The sequence below is a fragment of the Meles meles genome, chromosome 12 (genome assembly GCF_922984935.1).
Source record: "Meles meles chromosome 12, mMelMel3.1 paternal haplotype, whole genome shotgun sequence".
In the NCBI taxonomy this organism is placed as follows: Eukaryota; Metazoa; Chordata; class Mammalia; order Carnivora; family Mustelidae; genus Meles; species Meles meles.
Genome location: NC_060077.1, coordinates 21945257 through 21963132, shown reverse-complemented (window position 1 = coordinate 21963132; position 17876 = coordinate 21945257). Strand labels below are relative to the sequence as shown.

Sequence of the window (17876 nt, the reverse complement as noted above, 5' to 3'; positions counted from 1 at the left end):
CCATCAGCTCCCTGGGACCTGAGCAATTAGGGCAGAAAGAGAAGCATGATCGAGGAACTTGCCCGGGGTCGGCCACAGCCACGCCCAGGCCGACGGGCTCCAGGGTCTGACCACGCCCACCAGGCGGTGTGTGGGAAATGCCACACTGGATTATTTCAAAGCTTCTTTTAAAAACTTGCTCTATGCCAGGCACTGGGCTAAGGGCTCCGTAAGGATGACACCAGTCAGTAGATGTCTTAATGCTGTGCCAGCACGTCGTAGACATTCAATACTCTGCACGCACACGTGTGTTGTGTGTGCACTTGCATACACGCACAGAGACGTGATGTGTGTGAATCCAAATTCATAAATTTTGGATAGGTGTGTGTATCCGTGGGCACCCATACATTCTCTTATATGGCGTAAGAGAGACAGGAGACACTTGGAGCGGGAAAAAAATGAGGAACTGACCAGGCCTCGGAAGCAGACAGCGGAAAGTGCTATTGTGAGACATCAAATCTTTACGTGGTGGGAAAATTTCGTCCTGCCCCAGGGGGACTGCACTGAGAAGGCAGAGGGCAGACACCGCAGTGAGGACCCAAGGCCGAGATGATGGGGACGGCTGGCCCAGGCAGGCACACGGGGATTCTAACTGGTAGTCCAGAGTGTCTGCAAAGCAAAGGCCCAGTTCCTCCTGCCAGCCAGCCGGCCAGGGCAGAATCGACTGGACATGATTGTGACCATTCTGCTCTTCTTCTGTGACTTTCTGTCACCCCTCGCCTGTGGTCATGCAAGCAGGAGGGAAAAAAAAAATCAATGAGATGCTCAGAGAAGTGAGGGTCTCTCCTTTGCTTCCAGCTGCTTCCAGCTTCTCTGTCAAATTCCTGGTGCTCCGGGTGCTGGCTAATAACGCAGTGGGAGGAGACAGGGACATGGCCAGGCGAAGTCGACCACAGAGAAGTTCAACGAACAGGTGCCCAGCTTGCCAGGCTCCCCACCGGCCCCAGCCACCCCATCCTCTGCAGAGACCGTGCCTGGGCCATTTCTAATGTCAGAGAGGGTAATCCACACAGCAGCCTCTGGGGTCTGAGAGGCAGAAAAGAATCCGAAGGATTCAGCACAAACTCAGCTCCTGAGATGAGCTTTGTGGACAGCTCAGGCACATGCTTACTTTCTAAAATAGAGACCTCGGGGCACCTGGGTGGCTCAGTGGGTTAAGCCGCTGCCTTCGGCTCAGGTCATGATTTCAGGGTCCTGGGATCGAGTCCCGCATCGGGCTCTCTGCTCAGCAGCGAGCCTGCTTCCCTCTCTCTCTCTCTCTGCCTGCCTCTCTGTCTACTTGTGATCTCTCTCTGTCAAATAAATAAATAAAATCTTTAAAAAAATAAAAATAAAATAAAATAGAGACCTCAAGATTTCATTCCTCTGATTCAACTCCCATCTTCCCCCGGCCAACCACCTCACCTCAACCCACTGAAAACCAAACCTCCAAATGTGGGCGGCCTGCCTTATCAGCCACAAGTGCCCTGCGCATCTTGAACCCCAGTCCCTCGAAAATCCAAGCTCTTCCTTCCCTCTGGGCCTTTGCATATGCTGATCTGCTTGCCTCACGTTCTACCTCCCAGACGCCAGCCGCTTACTCTGTATCATGACCCAAGTAAGAGGTTACCTCCTCCCAGAGGTTTGCCCTGGTCTCCCCAGGGAAAGCACAGTGCTCCCTCCTCTAGGCATCTGGGAATTCTTGCATCCCCGGATGGCAACGCATGCCTCTGTGACGTGTTCCCACTTGAGTTCTCAAACCAGGCTGAGCATCTTGAAGACCAAGGTATTGTCACTGTGGGAATCTCACTCTCCATCCCCACGTACAAGCTCCCTGGACACCTGCCTTTGAAAGGAAGGTGAGCCAATCATAGCCCAAGCTTTCCAGGAACACACACGGTCACTCAGGAGATAAGGTGGGCTTTGGCTCCGCCCTGCCCCCACCACGGGGTGACCTTGAGCATGTCCTTCCACCTCTCGGAGCTTCCTTTTTCCTATTTATAACCACAGCTTCCCTTTCACGGGCTCATTATTTTACAGAATAAATAGGATGCTGCGTGGAAAGCTGAGGCATGTAGCACATAACGCTCCCATCCCTTGGCTGCTATCAGTTTGCAAGCTTGTCAAGGACTCAGACACCAGATGCTCACTCCCTGGCAGTCTCTTACCTGTCCTGTGCAGACGCAGTGACTCCAGGATGTGGGAGCCGGCAAGCTGCACCCTCAGCGCCGGGATGTCCAAGGGCAGGGGCTCACCTGTCCCTGACTTATCTCCGCCAGGCTGCAGTGGGGTCACAGATCCCTGCCCGCCCCTGCTCGCCACTGCTAGGCAGTGTACGAAGTATAACTGAGACCGTCTGATCACGCTGGTCAACGCGTCCTAGGACCAAGAGGAGACAGGGTCAAGGCCCGCTGCCCTGGGACAGAGACGCTGCCCTAGCATCCACTCAGCCTAGACTGGGCATCTCTGGGGGTCCCCAAGTTCTATGCCAAGGATCACCTATCTACAGCCTGGTTCATACTCAAGAGGAAAATGGGAACTTTATAACTCTTGTAACAGATGGGGAGACTGAGGGCCCCAGGTCCCACAGACCCCTCCCAGAAGAAGCAGGCTAGAACCCAGGACCCACGCCTATAGGCTCTTCCTGTAGAATACATTGTGAGGTCTTTTTCGAAACTTGCTCTTCCCATGGTCTACCTTCTGGACTCAGCCTGACCACTGACCAGTCACAGCGCCCTCGTTTGTTACTGGATGGATGTGTCTGGGTCACCTGTTTCCAGCCAGTGCTAGATCCTGCCGCCCTCCCCCAAGGAGAGCCTTGTGATGAAAATAAGGCATCTGAGAACTGAGGAAGGCCGGCGGGCTGGATCAGCTGGGATATTTGTCACCGGGGTCAGGATCCTAGGAACCTCCCACAGCTGCCCAAGGCAACACAGAGCAGCCCAGGCTTTGGTCTCGGACGTGGATAGATCAGGGACTTGATCGCAGACGTCTCTTTGCTACCCTGAACCTCAGCTCCCTCCTCTGCAGAGCGCAGTGTGAAACCTGCCCCTCCAGGCTCGCTGAAAAGGGGAGAGGCAGATGTGGGCTGCTAACTCAGCCTGGAGGAGGGCTAACTCATCCTGGAGGGTGGCATCGGCTACGGCTCCGTGGGGACAGGGCTCTCGTTTACCATCTGTAGCTTGATCTGGGAGCACGGGGCTTTCCTCTTCACGGCGGCCAAGCTGCTGGCAAATGCCCTCCTCACCGCACAGCTCCTCTGCAGGGCCTGCTGGGAGGTGCCCTCTAGGCCGGCCACAGCCCGGCACACGGGGGGCAGCTTGGCCCGGGACTGGAACAGGCTCCTCAGCTCCTCCCTGGTGGGGAGGATGGGAAAGAGAAAGGGTCTTTAGGGGCTCAAGGGGAATGGACCCCACCTTGCTTCTTGCGATCAAAGGAGGGCCACTTTACCGACTGGGGCCTCAGTTTTCTCATCTGTGTAATGGGGCTAAGGAGGCAGTGCTGTTGTAAGGACTAACAAGATACTTAGCGGGCATTTATCCTGACATAGGGCACGCTGCCGTGGGTGGTCAATAAGGATCACCTCCCTCTTCCGGCACCCCACCCTACCCCTCAGCTCCTCCCCGGTGCCCTCGGCTTCTCTCTGGTGTCCTAGCTCTGCCCCTGCAAGGTTCCAGCAGTGAAGCTGGGAGGATCAGCCTACAAGCTTGTGGGTACAGGCACACACCCACAGAAGCATTTTCAGTAACTATGGCCCGCAAGCCACCCTTGCCGCCAGCATTTTCTGAGCAGAGCCATCAGGGAAGGCGGTGTGCTTTTTTTTAATTTTTTTAACACCACAAAACATTATCGCTTCTGTTTTATGACCCCCTTAGTTCTAGGATGTCCATAAAATCGTTCCAGTCACATCCTCTCACAGCTACTTAATGAAAGGCAAGCAGCCAAAGGAAGAAGTCTTGGCTTTCTGGCCTTTGTCCTGTACCAGCCCCACGGTCCCATCAGATCTTGGGGACGGGGCTGCTGGACGGACCCTCCTTCACCGAGTTACTGGGACGGCATGGCCCCAGTGGGGAGGCCTGTCCCAACCCCCGGCCAGGCTCACCTTTTGGACTGCTGCAGCACCTGGGGGGCATCCAGGGCCGAGAGGTTGGGCTTGGCCCTGTGGAGCCAGCCCGCGAGGTCGTAGCGCACGGGGTCCTGGCCCCGCTGGTGGAAGATCTCGAACTGGAGGGGCTGCTCACAGGACCGAAAGGCAGAGGTCCCTGAAGGCAGACATAGCATGTGAGTGTTGGGGTGCAGGGTGTGGGGGACACTCTGCGATTGCTTGGCATCACCAAAAACACATTTTTTTCCACTTAAGTATGTTTCCAGAGAGCCAAAGCTCACAGCTCTGGGCACCCACCCCTCTCCTCTGCATGCATGTCTGTGCGTTCTTTCCCACACTGACGTGAGTCCTCCTTGCCTTCTTAAACACAAGGTACCTCTTTTCCCCACATGCCATCAGTGCACGCAATCGTCATGATTGTTTGCCATTCCCGCGTACTGCCTGGGTTGTTACTTACTTAATATTTGTTTAAATCAACACACATTTATAAACAGGTACGTCCCTTTATAAAGAAGCATTGCACGGCAGGTTGGGTGTGCACGCTGTATTTTCTGATCGTCATGGAAATAAAAGCATAATCATTACGCATTTTGAAAATATTGGTGTGCCACCGAAAATTGTCTCGAATGGTACCGACCGAATAAACGCACGGCATACTCTTGGGAGACCCTGACACATGTTTGACTGCAAGGGACAGGGCGGGAGAAAGGAAGGGGCTTGGAGGTGCGAAAGCGGGCCTGTGTTCAAATCCTGCCACTACCACTTATTGTTCTTTGGCAGGGGTCAAGCCTCTTCAATCTCTGACCCTCAGTCTCTTCCTCTGTAAACTGAATTATACATACCTCCCAGGGTGGCACAAAGCTTAAAGGAGATAATGTGCGTGAAATACGTTAGCATAGTGCCTGGGCCTTGGTTGTCACTCAGTAAGCCCTAGTGGGTGTCACAACCTTTCCTTACACTCAACCTTGTGCCAGGGTTTGCGGTCACAAAGCCTTCAGGTCCATATTCCTAACACCAGCACGGTGCCTGTACATGAATGGAGTCCCCAAAGTGCTTGTGGAAGGCAGGGAGGTAGAGAGAGAGGGAGGGAAGGAGGGTGGGGAAGATAAGAAACAAGGGAGGGAGGGAGGGAAAGAAAGAAAGGGAAAGAAGAGAAGGAGGAAGGGAGGAAAGAAGGGAGGGAGGGATGGAAGGAGGGTGGGGATGGAGGGAAGGAAGGAAGGAGGGAAGAGAGGAATCCTGGTCACTAATCAATCACTCTAATCGCAGAGATGCTCTCGGGTTGAGTAACGGCCCCAGACCAATTACTCTCAGGAGCGGTAGTATCGTTTCAGTTCCTGTCTGTCTTCTGAATTTCTATGAGTTCCCATCTTCCTACGGTCAACGGCCCAGCACATTCTAGGGCCCTGAGTCCTTCCCTCCCATGCAATTTGCCTCTCTGCTGCAGGGAGCAAGGAAACGAGAAAGCCACATTTCTTGGAATTCCATACACAGCAAACACCATCTGGGAGTCTGTGGGCTTCTGATGCATGAGTGATGTGGGTGCTGTAGGGTGTGTGGTTTCTTGGAGGTCCACTGTGGCCAAGACAAGTTATCAGCAAGGGACACTTCTGGTGTCCCTTCATCTAGCACTTCTGCGAGGACTTCGGAGCCCACAGTCCCTGCCATAAGGGGTCCACCTTCCAAAGAAAGCAAGGGAACAAAGCGGCTGCCTAACTCTGGTGCGTCCATCCACGCTGCCTGTAGGATGTCCATGCTGTCTGTTTGCATGGCCGTCTCCCTGCACTGGATTGGAAGTGGCTTGAGGGCAGCGACTGTGTTCACACATCTTTATGTCTCCCAGCAAGCACAGAGTTGGGCTCTGAGTGCAGATCCCAAAAGCATTTGGAGAGGGGGGACCAAAGGCAAGAGAGAAGAAAGGACATCTATGTGGACTAAGCCCCAACCAGCCTCTGCTGGACACACGGGCACACATGAGGTCACGAGATCCCACTCTGGTCTCTGAAGTGAGCATCGCTGGGCTGGTTTTCTAGAAGGTGACACTGAGGTTCAGAGATTAGCCCGCTTGGCTGAAGCGGCGCAGCACGCAGGGACAGAGCCAGGATGAGGACACAGGTCTGCTGGCCTGAAGCCCATGTTCATCCCCAGTGCTGGCCTGACACACGGAGATGTCCCATGTCCCAGAACAGCCTCAGGAGACCATTCCCAGCTCCCAGGGGCTCTGCTCGGCCCTCTCATGCTCCTCTTTCTTTGGGAGGTGGTTTCTACCAGGTTTTGTTCATCCAAGCATTTCATAGGCTTCATTTGATCTCAGGAGCCCCATGGAAACAGCCTGAAGACAGAGCCTGACCCACTACACCCCTCTCAAGACTCTGTACCATCTCCTCTCCCAAGAGCCTGACACCCCCAGACAGGCGTAGGGGCTTCTGGGGCCCCTGCACCCTCGGCAATCACCCTCTACGTCTGCTTTGCAGATGCCTGACTGTCCACTGCGCCTGGGCCCCATGGGAGCTCCCCGCCAGCCCAGCAAAGACACTTAGCGGAGACGTAACTGCAAAGCGCTGGATTCTCCAGAAACCCCCCGTGTTCTGCCTGACTGAACATTCTCATTAACTCAGAGCTAATCAGAAAGCCCTACAGACAAAACATCTTTTTTTTTTTTTAACTGAAACATCTGATGTAATGGGTCTGTCTCTGTCGGGCCAGGACAAAGGACATTGCAGTCTCTCTCCTGGGAACGGACAGCATCAGACCACCCTGCTCAAGGTGTCTGGAATTGGCAGAACGGGCCTCACAGGAGGAGAAGAGGGGGCCGCAGATGTCTCTCCCCAGATCCCCCCCAGCCCCAATCTCACACACACACACACCCATTGCCTTCTCCTTCTGAGCCTCCTCTGGGTCACCTGCCTAAAAGTCAGGAGCCAGAAAACATTCTGTTGGAGAAACCCATCTCATTTGCTTCTGGATCATGGGGTTTTGACATATTCATCTATTCTGCATCAAGGATGTACTGGAGCCTTCTCCAGGCCAGGGCCATCGTGGGGGAGAGGGGAGAGGAGGGCCAGGCCCCTGCCCTCATGAGCTGACGTTCCAGTAAGGACAGGTGCATTCCGTCTGGAGGGCTACAGGGGAGACCGGAAAAGCAGGAGAAGAGAGAAGGGGGTGCGGGCTGGGAGAGGTCATTGTTTTTCACAAGGCTCATCCGTTCTCACACAAGCCCCCTGGGGCAGGTGTCACCATTATTACCATTTTACAAACAGGGGAGGTGACTTCCCAGAAGTCACACGCCTCGCACTCAAGGAATGGAACTGGGATCCCAGCCCAAATCTCTAGGGTCCAAAGCCGGGCTGAGTCTTTCATAGCTGTCTCCGGGCTTCCCATGGATCTGAGGGATGTTCTTCCTCTGCCCCACAAAGCCACTTCCACGCCCTCGGGCTGTGCTCTGAATACAGGGGCCACATTCAGAGCCCAGAGAAGGGTGGCGGGTCTGCGTGGTCTTTGTAGAGAGGCTCCGAGGCCCAGAGGCTCAGCACTGGCTCTGTTCTCAGGGGCCTACGGGACCGATAAGGCACCTGGCTTCTCCGGAGCTCAAGGACTCCACTGTGGGTCCTGCTGCCTAGAGTCCTTCATGGCTTCTCAGAGGCTAATGTTTTTTTCATGTGGCCCACAAGCAGGGCCTCCAGTGGGCTGAGCCCAGGCAACATCTCCGACTTTGCTGCCCTGCACTGTGTCTCCTCTTCTCTGGCACATTTGTCTGCAGCCTCTCCCCCAGACCCCCGGGCTCCTGCACGAATTCAGTCTGCCAGATGCACCATCAAGCACCAGGGTCTGTCGTCTTGGGGTCAAGCCCGGGTGGGCTCCTCTGTTAGCTTGTCCACACTCTCCCCAGTCCTCCCCCAGCTGGCTCGCCACTGCATAGCACGGTGCCTGGCACACAGTAGCCAGTCAACACATTTGCTGACTACACTGATCACTGATTGATGATTGATTGATTGGTAAATAACTGATTATTGATTAATTAAATGACTGATAAATTTCATTCACTGATAAATGAATGAAAGCACACACAGACATGTGCACAGACATCTGTCCACTCAGAACACCCCCCCCCCCACTCTCCCCCGCATACAGACCTTGTCAGAGTTTTCTCTGCAGTAGGCAAGAACAGATTCCAACTCCCAGGCTGGACTCAGCACCCTTCTCCCTGCATCCTTCAGCCTGACTCCCTTACCTTCGGCCCCAGCACCTTTCTTCTCAAAGGCCGCACAGAGACGCTCCAGCACCACGCTGTCACTGGAGCCCTCCACCCGGACCTCCTCGTCCAAGAGCCAGAAAAGGCCCCTGGCATCCTCAGCACCTCCAATGATTGGTAAGCGGACCTGGTGGAAAATCCAGGATCACTGGGGAGCCCTGATCCCCGATGGAGGCCAGAGTCCTGGGCTTCTCTTCCCACCTCTGGGAGTCAGGGCCTCTGAGACCCCCAGCATCACAACCCAGACACGCCAGCCTAAAGCCGAGCTCCCAACGCACCCCCCCCCCCCCAGATTCCCAGTGAGGAAACCTCAAAACTGTTACAACCCTTCAGTTTCAGGAGGTCCAAATCCAGCCTCCGTCCTCATTTCCTGTGTGACCTTGGGGAACTTACTGCCCCACTCAGAGCCTCATTTCTTTTTATGTAAAATGGAGACTGACAATACCTTCTTCAGAGAGCTGTAGTGGGGAATTAACAAGGGAAAGCACTCTGTAAATTACACATTCTATGTACACAAAGGCAGCTCTGTATTTGTGCAGAGACAAACACCAAAGGATTAATTCCATCTGCATCACTTCTGAGAAGTCTGCATTTTTTTAAAGATTTTTATTTATTTATTTGACAGAGAAAGATCACAAGTAGATAGAAAGGCAGGCAGAGAGAGAGAGAGAGAGAGAGAGGGAAGCAGGCTCCCTGCTGAGCAGAGAGCCCGATGCGGGACTCGATCCCAAGACCCTGAGATCATGACCTGAGCCGAAGGCAGCGGCTTAACCCACTGAGCCACCCAGGCGCCCCGTCTGCATTTTTTTTTTTAACTAAAATCTTAAGGGGGAGGGGAGCGCCAAAAGAATGTTCTAGAGGAAAAGGTGAGCTTGGTTCAGTAGCACGGAATTCAAAATCTAGCCATGAGCTTCAGAAACCGTCTAGGTAACTCTGAAGTTTTGTTCCTGGGAACCAGAGAGGCCTGGAGAAGCGAAGAAGCTCGTCCGAGGGCCCCCAGCAAGTTGGCGTCACCCAAAATAGCACCAAGTGGTTATGGAGGAAATGTGCGTGATACATGGAGTGACCAGCTGTCCCTGGGACTCAGCAACTTCCCAGGACATGTGGATTTCAGCACTGGAGACAGCAAAGTCCCTTGGCAAGCCAGGACAGTTGGGTACACTGACTGGGAAATACTGCCCCCCGACAAGAGGCCCAGAGAGGACACATCCTGGGGTCACATGGAGAGGCACAGGGGCAGAATGGGGACCGGATCCCAGATATCCTGAGCCTTCACCTTGCCTTTCTTTATGGGGTTGAAATTGACAGCCAGTCTGTCCTCAGAAGGTAGCTGTTCCCAGCTACTGTCCAAGTATCCAGGGGACCCCAAGGTCCCCCCCTCCTCACATTGCCCAGGTTGCCCCTTCTGGCCTGCCTCTTCCAGGTCAGGAAGCATGACAGGGAGGGGGATCCAGTCCAGAGGGTGCCAACGGGAAGCATAAACAGACAATGACCAGACAGGGCTCACAGACAAGGCAGCTTTGCAGGGACAGGTGCAGGCCACTAGGAGCCAAGAGAGGGCTTGGAAGAGAAGGCCAGGGGCAGCCAACAGGAGACAAAGAAGGAGAAAAGTGGCAGCCTGGGCTATCACGTGGCAGGAGAAACACTTGACCTGTGGGCCAAGCACCTGGCAGGGTGCTCTGTGCGCCAGATCTCCTAAACCTTCACAACCATCCCAGGTCATGCTATCATTCCCACTTTAGAGACGGGAAAAAACTGAGAAGCAGAGAGGCAAAGGGATGCACTCAAGATCACTGACATTGGACCTGAACTTGGCAAGTCAGGGAAATGGTTCAGGGCCATTCTGAGAGATGGTGGAGCAGAGGTGCACGTCTGGGGTCGGCCCAGAGGGTTCTTGGGATGGGGAAAGTAAAGACTTGGGTATGCCCCCACACTCGAGCCCATAAATGTGTGGACCCCTCATCACTCCCTCATTCTCCATGCCCCCGTAGCCCCTATTCTCCCAGTCTCTGCGGACACAGCATTGCAACTGAACATCTGGCCCCCTCAGCGCACCGTGAGCTGCCAGGCACGTGCCAGCCGAGCCCATCTCAGACACCAGGCAGAGAGGTGGTTCTCAACCTGAGGGGGTTTGGAGAGTCGTTGCCCGGGCCACATCCTCGGGCCAGGCTGGGAGTGGATCGCCAGCTTCAGGATCTCTCCCAATCCCCGGGTGATTCTAGGGGCAGACAGCACCGACAACTTGCGGCTTAAGGACTCAAGTCATCTGGGATTTCAATTCAAAGCCTCGCGGCATCTGAGAGCCCGGGTTTGCTGGACCCCGCCTTACCTGGGAAGGGTTCTGGTCTACCACAGCCACCGTGGTCCCCGGGGAAGGTTCCGGGAGGTCAAAGGGCACAGGAATACCTTCCTGGAAAGTCACAGAAGTTCCGTGTTAGTTCCTTCCGTGAGCTGAAGAGGGTGGAAAACTTCCGGAGGAGAAAAGAAAAGTGAGGACTTTCACCTCCCCTTAACCTTTATAATTATTATCATTATTATTATTATTACCATCATCATTTTTAAAATATTCTTTTAAGTAAGCTCTACCTCCATCGTGAGTCTTGACCCTGAGATCAAGAGTCACATGCTCCACTAAGCCCACCAGGCGCCCCATGTTATTTTTTTTTTTATGGCAGTAAAATATCTGTGACATAAAATCTACTTTTTCCTGCGTCATATACTTAGTGGCATTAAGTTCACTCACATGTCGTGCACCTGTCACCACGTCCCCACCTCCAGCACTTCTCCATCTTGCAAAACCGAAACACTGTCCCCATTAGCCACTGATTCCCGTTCCCCTCCTCCCCCTCCAGCCCCTGGCTACCGCCATTCCACTTTCTGTCTCTATGAAGTTGACTGCACTTAAGTGTCTCGTGCGAGCGGAGTCCCATAGGAGTCGTCCTTTTGTGACTGGCTTATTGCACTCCCTACAATGTCCTCGAGGTTCATCCATGTTGAAAAATAGATGAGAATTTCCTTCCTCTTTATGGTTGAACAGTAGCCCATTGCGTGGACAGATCAAACCTGTTTACACACACACCCCCCCCCCCCACTTGGACACTTGGGTCACTTCTACTCTTTGGCTATTGGTAAAGCTGCCGTGAGGCTAGGTGTACGGATTATCTCTTCAAGACCTGGTTGTCAACTCTCTGGGGGTAGACACCCAAAGGCAGATTTGCTGGATCATAGGGTAATTCTATATTTTGTTGTTGTTTTTTTTTCAGACGAACAGCATACTGTTTTTCACATTGGCTGCACAGTTTCGTATTCCCACCAGCCAGGCACACGGAGTCCAATTTCTCCACATCCTTCCCAATGTTTGCTGCTTTCTGGTTTGGTTTGGTTTGGTTTGGTTTTTTATCATTACCATTCTACCAGGTATGAAGGGCTATCTTGATGTTTTGATGCAAATTTCCCTAAATTTCAGGCAATTATTGCCCATTTGTCTATCTTTTGAAGAAAAAAATCTATTCAAATCATTTGGCTTTTTTGCAATCAGGCTGTTTGTTAGTTAGTTAGTTAGTTTGTTTGTTTTAAAGACTTTACTTATTTATTTGACAGACAGAGATCACAAGTAGGCAGAGAGGCAGGCAGAGGGGGGCGGGTGGGGAGCAGGCTCCCTGCTGAGCAGAGAGCCGGATGCGGGCTCAGACTCAGGACCCTGATACCATGACCTGAGCCAAAGGCAGAGGCTTAACCCACTGAGCCACCCAGGTGCCCCTAGTTTGCTTGTTTTATCTTCACCCCTTAGCCTTTGCCTGAGAAGAGAGGTTATATTAGACCAACATTCCAGTAAATTCCTGGCATCGCTCATTCTGCCAGCCCATCAGCAATCGCAGTGAGAGCTTTATCAGGAGCTAATCATTCAGTCCAAACTTTGCTTTTATTTGCTGAGTTACCAATGAGCACGGGCCTGATAACTGGGTGCTGGAGGGAGAGAGTGTGCTCACTGTTTAATGACAGTCGCCATTCAGAAGTCAGCATGCGCATGTCAGTCACGGTGTCGTTTCCAAGAGCGTAATCGTGGAAATCACCCAGAGGTGCAAAGGAGAGCTAAGACAGCATTGGACGTAACCAGTGAAATGCACGATTACTAAAAGTTGCCAATGGAATGAGAACATGGCAATAGCCCGCTACTGTGAGGAAAAGAGACAACAACAAACCAGTGTGTAGGGAAGGATCAGAAATCTACAGAGAAGACGATATATGGACAATTAAGTGGTATAAAGTACAGACAGCAGGAACAGGGCTTTTCTGTGGGTGTTGGGGTTAAAGGAGGCTATGTTTGCTGCTGATGGATATTTCTATGTACTTCCCAGTTTTTAATAAAGAACATGTATTGCCTTGATCACCAGAAATAAGCGAAACAGAAGCGCCTGGGTGGCTCTGTCGGTTAAGTGTCTGAGTCTTGGTTTCAGCTCAGGTCATGATCTCAGGGTCCTGAGATCGAGCCCCCACATCATGCTCTGTGCTGGGTTTGGAGCCTGCTTAAAAGTCTCTCTCTCTCGGAGGCAGGAGTCAAGATGGCGGAGAAGTAGCAGCCTGAGACTACATCAGGTAGCAGGAGATCAGCTCGATAGCTTATCTAAACATTGCAAACACCTACAAATCCAACGGGAGAGCGAAGAGAAGAAGAACAGCAACTCTAGAAACAGAAAATCAACCACTTTCTGAAAGGTAGGACTGGCGGAGAAGTGAATCTAAAACGATGGGAAGATAGACCGCGGGGGGAGGGGCCGGCTCCCGGCAAGCGGCGGAGCAACGGAGCATAAAATCAGGACTTTTAAAAGTCTGTTCCACTGAGGGACATTGCTCCAGGGGCTAAACCAGGGTGAAGCCCACGCGGGGTGAGCGTGGCCCCAGGCCCCGCAGGGTCACAGAAGGATCGGGGGTGTCGGAGTGTCGGAGAGCACGCAGGTATTAGAACGGAGAAGCCGGCTGCAGAGACAGAGCCGAGGACTGAACTCTCAGCTCGGGGTTACCTTGAACTGGTCACGGGCTGGGTGAGCTCGGAGCGCGGCTAGAGGCTGGGGATACGGGAGTGATTGGGTGCTGTCCTCTGGGGGCGCACTGAGGAGTGGGGCCCCAGGCTCTCAGCTCCTCCGGGCCGGAGACTAGGAGGCCGCCATTTTCATTCCCATCCTCCGGAACTCTACGGAAAGCGTTCAGGGAACAGAAGCTCCCAAAAGCGAACCCGAGCCGATTACTTAGTCCGACCCCCGGTAAGGGCGGTGCAATCCCGCCTCGGGCAAAGACACTTGAGAGTCACTACAACAGGCCCCTCCCCCAGAAGATCAACAAAATATCCAGCCAGGACGAAGTTCATCTATCAAGGAGAAAGCAGGTTCAATTCCTAAGACAGCAGAGCAATTCCAGAGGAGGAGAAAGCAAAGCACGGAACTCATGGCTTTCTCCCCATGATTCTTTAGTCTTGCGGCTACTTCAATTTTTTTTTTCTTTTTTCAATTTTTTTTTCTTTTTTCTTCTTCTGCTAAATTTTTTTAAAACTTTTACCCTTTTCTTTTTTAACGTTTTTTGACTATTTCATCTAAATATATATATTTTTTTCTTTCTTTTTTATATTTTTTATTTGTTTTATTTTTTAAATTTTTTTCTTTTTTTTTCCTTTTTTTTTTCTTTTTTTTTTTTCAGAACCTGTTTTTTATCCCCTTTCTCCCCCCCACAATTTGGGGTCTCTTCTGATTTGGTTACAGCGCATTTTTCCGGGGTCTTTGCCACCCTTTTAGTAGTTTATTTGCTCCTTCATATCCTCTTATCTGGACAAAATGACAAGGTGGAAAAAATCACCACAAACAAAAGAACAAGACACAGTACCGAAGGCTAGGGACCTAATCAACACAGACATTGGTAATATGTCAGATCAAGAGTTCAGAATGACGATTCTGAACATTCTAGCCGGGCTCGAAAAAGGCATGGAAGATATTAGAGAAACCCTCTCTGGAGATATTAAAGCCCTTTCTGGAGAAATTAAAGAACTAAAATCTAACCAAGTTGAAATCAAAAAAGCTATTAATGAGGTGCAATCAAAAATGGAGGCTCTCACTGCTAGGATAAATGAGGCAGAAGAAAGAATTAGTGATATAAAAGACCAAATGACAGAGAATAAGGAAGCCGAGCAAAAGAGGGACAAACAGCTACTGGACCATGAGGGGAGAATTCGAGAGATAAGTGACACCATAAGACGAAACAACATTAGAATAATTGGGATTCCAGAAGAAGAAGAAACAGAGGGGAGCAGAAGGTCTATTGGAGAGAATCATTGGAGAGAATTTCCCTAATATGGCAAAGGGAACAAGCATCAAAATCCAGGAGATGCAGAGAACCCCCCTCAAAGTCAACAAGAATAGGTCCACACCCCGTCACCTGATAGTAAAATTTACAAGTCTTAGTGACAAAGAGAAAATCCTGAAAGCAGCCCGAGAAAAGAAGTCTGTAACATACAATGGTAAAAATATTAGATTGGCAGCACACTTATCTACAGAGACCTGGCAGGCCAGGAAGAGCTGGCATGATATATTCAGAGCACTCAACGAGAAAAACATGCAGCCAAGAATACTCTATCCAGCTAGGCTATCATTGAAAATAGAAGGAGAGATAAAAAGTTTCCAGGACAAACAAAAACTGAAAGAATTTGCAAACACCAAACCAGCTCTACAGGAAATATTGAAAGGGGTCCTCTAAGCAAAGAGGGAGCCTAAAAGTAGTAGATCAGAAAGGTACAGAGACAATATACAGTAACAGTCACCTTACAGGCTAATAATGGCAGTAAATTCATATCTCTCAATAGTTACCCTGAATGTTAATGGGCTAAATGCCCCAATCAAAAGACACAGGGTATCAGAATGGATAAAAAAACAAAACCCATCAGTATGTTGCCTACAAGAAACTCATTTTAGATGCGAAGACACCTCCAGATTTAAAGTGAGGGGGTGGAAAACAATTTACCATGCTAATGGGCATCAGAAGAAAGCTGGGGTGGCAATCCTTCTATCAGATCAATTAGATTTCAAGCCAAAGACTATAATAAGAGATGAGGAAGGACACTATATCCTACTCAAAGGGTCTGTCCAACAAGAAGATCTAACAATTTTAAATATCTATGCCCCTAACGTGGGAGCAGCCAACTATATCAACCAATTAATAACAAAATCAAAGAAACACATCAATAATAATACAATAATAGTAGGGGACTTTAACACTCCCCTCACTGAAATGGACAGATCATCCAAGCCAAAGATCAACAAGGAAATAAAGGCCTTAAATGACACACTGGACCAGATGGACATCACGGATATATTCAGAACATTTCATCCCAAAGCAACAGAATACACATTCTTCTCTAGTGCACATGGAACCTTCTCCAGAATAGATCACATCCTGGGTCACAAATCAGGTCTCAACCGGTATCAAAAGATTAGGATCATTCCCTGCATATTTTCAGACCACAATGCTCTGAAGCTAGAACTCAATCACAAGAGGAAAGCTGGAAAGAACCCAAATATATGGAGACTAAACAGCATCCTTCTAAAGAATGAATGGGTTAACCAGGAAATTAAAGAAGAATTGAAAAAATTCATGGAAACAAATGATAATGAAAACACAACAGTTCAAAATCTGTGGGACACAGCAAAGGCAGTCCTGAGAGGAAAATATATAGCGGTACAAGCCTTTCTCAAGAAACAAGAAAGGTCTCAAGTACACAACCTAACCCTACACATAAAGGAGCTGGAGAAAGAACAAGAAAGAAACCCTAAACCCAGCAGGAGAAGAGAAATCATAAAGATCAGAGCAGAAATCAATGAAATAGAAACCAAAAAAACAATAGAAAAAATCAATGAAACTAGGAGCTAGTTCTTTGAAAGAATCAATAAGATTGATAAACCCCTGGCCAGACTCATCAAAAAGAAAAGAGAAAGGACCCAAATCAATAAAATCATGAATGAAAGAGGAGAGATCACAACTAACACCAAAGAAATACAGACAATTATAAGAACATACTATGAGCAACTCTACGCCAACAAATTGGCCAATCTGGAAGAAATGGATGCATTCCTAGAGACATATAAACTACCACAACTGAACCAGGAAGAAATAGAAAACCTGAACAGGCCCATAACCAGTAAGGAGATTGAAACAGTCATCAAAAATCTCCAAACAAACAAAAGCCCAGGGCCAGACGGCTTCCCAGGGGAATTCTACCAAACATTTAAAGAAGAACTCATTCCTATTCTCCTGAAACTGTTCCAAAAAATAGAAATGGAAGGAAAACTTCCAAACTCATTCTATGAGGCCAGCATCACCTTGATCCCAAAACCAGACAAGGATCCCACCAAAAAAGAGAACTACAGACCAATATCCTTGATGAACACAGACGCAAAAATTCTCGCCAAAATACTAGCCAATAGGATTCAACAGTACATTAAAAGGATTATTCACCACGATCAAGTGGGATTTATTCCAGGGCTGCAGGGTTGGTTCAACATCCGCAAATCAATCAATGTGATAGAACACATTAATAAAAGAAAGAACAAGAACCATATGATACTCTCAATAGATGCTGAAAAAGCATTTGACAAAGTACAGCATCCCTTCCTGATCAAAACTCTTCAAAGTGTGGGGATAGAGGGCACATACCTCAATATTATCAAAGCCATCTATGAAAAACCCACCGCAAATATCATTCTCAATGGAGAAAAACTGAAAGCTTTTCCGTTAAGGTCAGGAACACGGCAGGGATGTCCATTATCACCACTGCTATTCAACATAGTACTAGAAGTCCTAGCCTCAGCAATCAGACAACAAAAAGAAATTAAAGGCATCCAAATTGGTAAAGAAGAAGTCAAACTATCACTCTTCGCAGATGATATGATACTATATGTGGAAAACCCAAAAGACTCCACTCCAAAACTGCTAGAACTTGTCCAGGAATTCAGTAAAGTGTCAGGATATAAAATCAATGCACAGAAATCAGTTGCATTTCTGTACACCAACAACAAGACTGAAGAAAGAGAAATTAAGGAGTCAATCCCATTTACAATTGTACCCAAAACTATAAGATACCTAGGAATAAACCTAACCAAAGAGACTAAGAATCTATACACAGAAAATTATAAAGTACTCATGAAAGAAATTGAGGAAGACACAAAGAAATGGAAAAATGTTCCATGCTCCTGGATTGGAAGAATAAATATTGTGAAAATGTCCATGCTACCTAAAGCAATCTACACATTTAATGCAATCCCTATCAAAATACCATCCATTTTTTTTCAAAGAAATGGAACAAGTAATCCTCAAATTTATATGGAACCAGAAAAGACCTCGAATAGCCAAAGGCATATTGAAAAAGAAAGCCAAAGTTGGTGGCATCACAATTCCGGACTTCAAGCTCTATTACAAAGCTGTCATCATCAAGACAGCATGGTACTGGCACAAAAACAGACA

At 49.6% G+C, this 17876-nt stretch overlaps 1 protein-coding gene across 1 annotated transcript in view; it reads right to left on the bottom strand.

Annotated features, from left to right (window-relative positions):
• The window catches only part of MYO18B (myosin XVIIIB), a gene marked incomplete at its 5' end in the record, with an annotated part of 249320 nt that overhangs the window by 160057 nt on the left and 71387 nt on the right, over nucleotides 1-17876 (bottom strand). The window contains 5 exons of the mRNA XM_046025552.1: nucleotides 2187-2397; nucleotides 3191-3374; nucleotides 4121-4280; nucleotides 8355-8502; nucleotides 10705-10785. Coding sequence (XP_045881508.1) covers nucleotides 2187-2397; nucleotides 3191-3374; nucleotides 4121-4280; nucleotides 8355-8502; nucleotides 10705-10785 — 784 coding nt within the window. The remainder of the gene's footprint in view (nucleotides 1-2186; nucleotides 2398-3190; nucleotides 3375-4120; nucleotides 4281-8354; nucleotides 8503-10704; nucleotides 10786-17876) is intronic.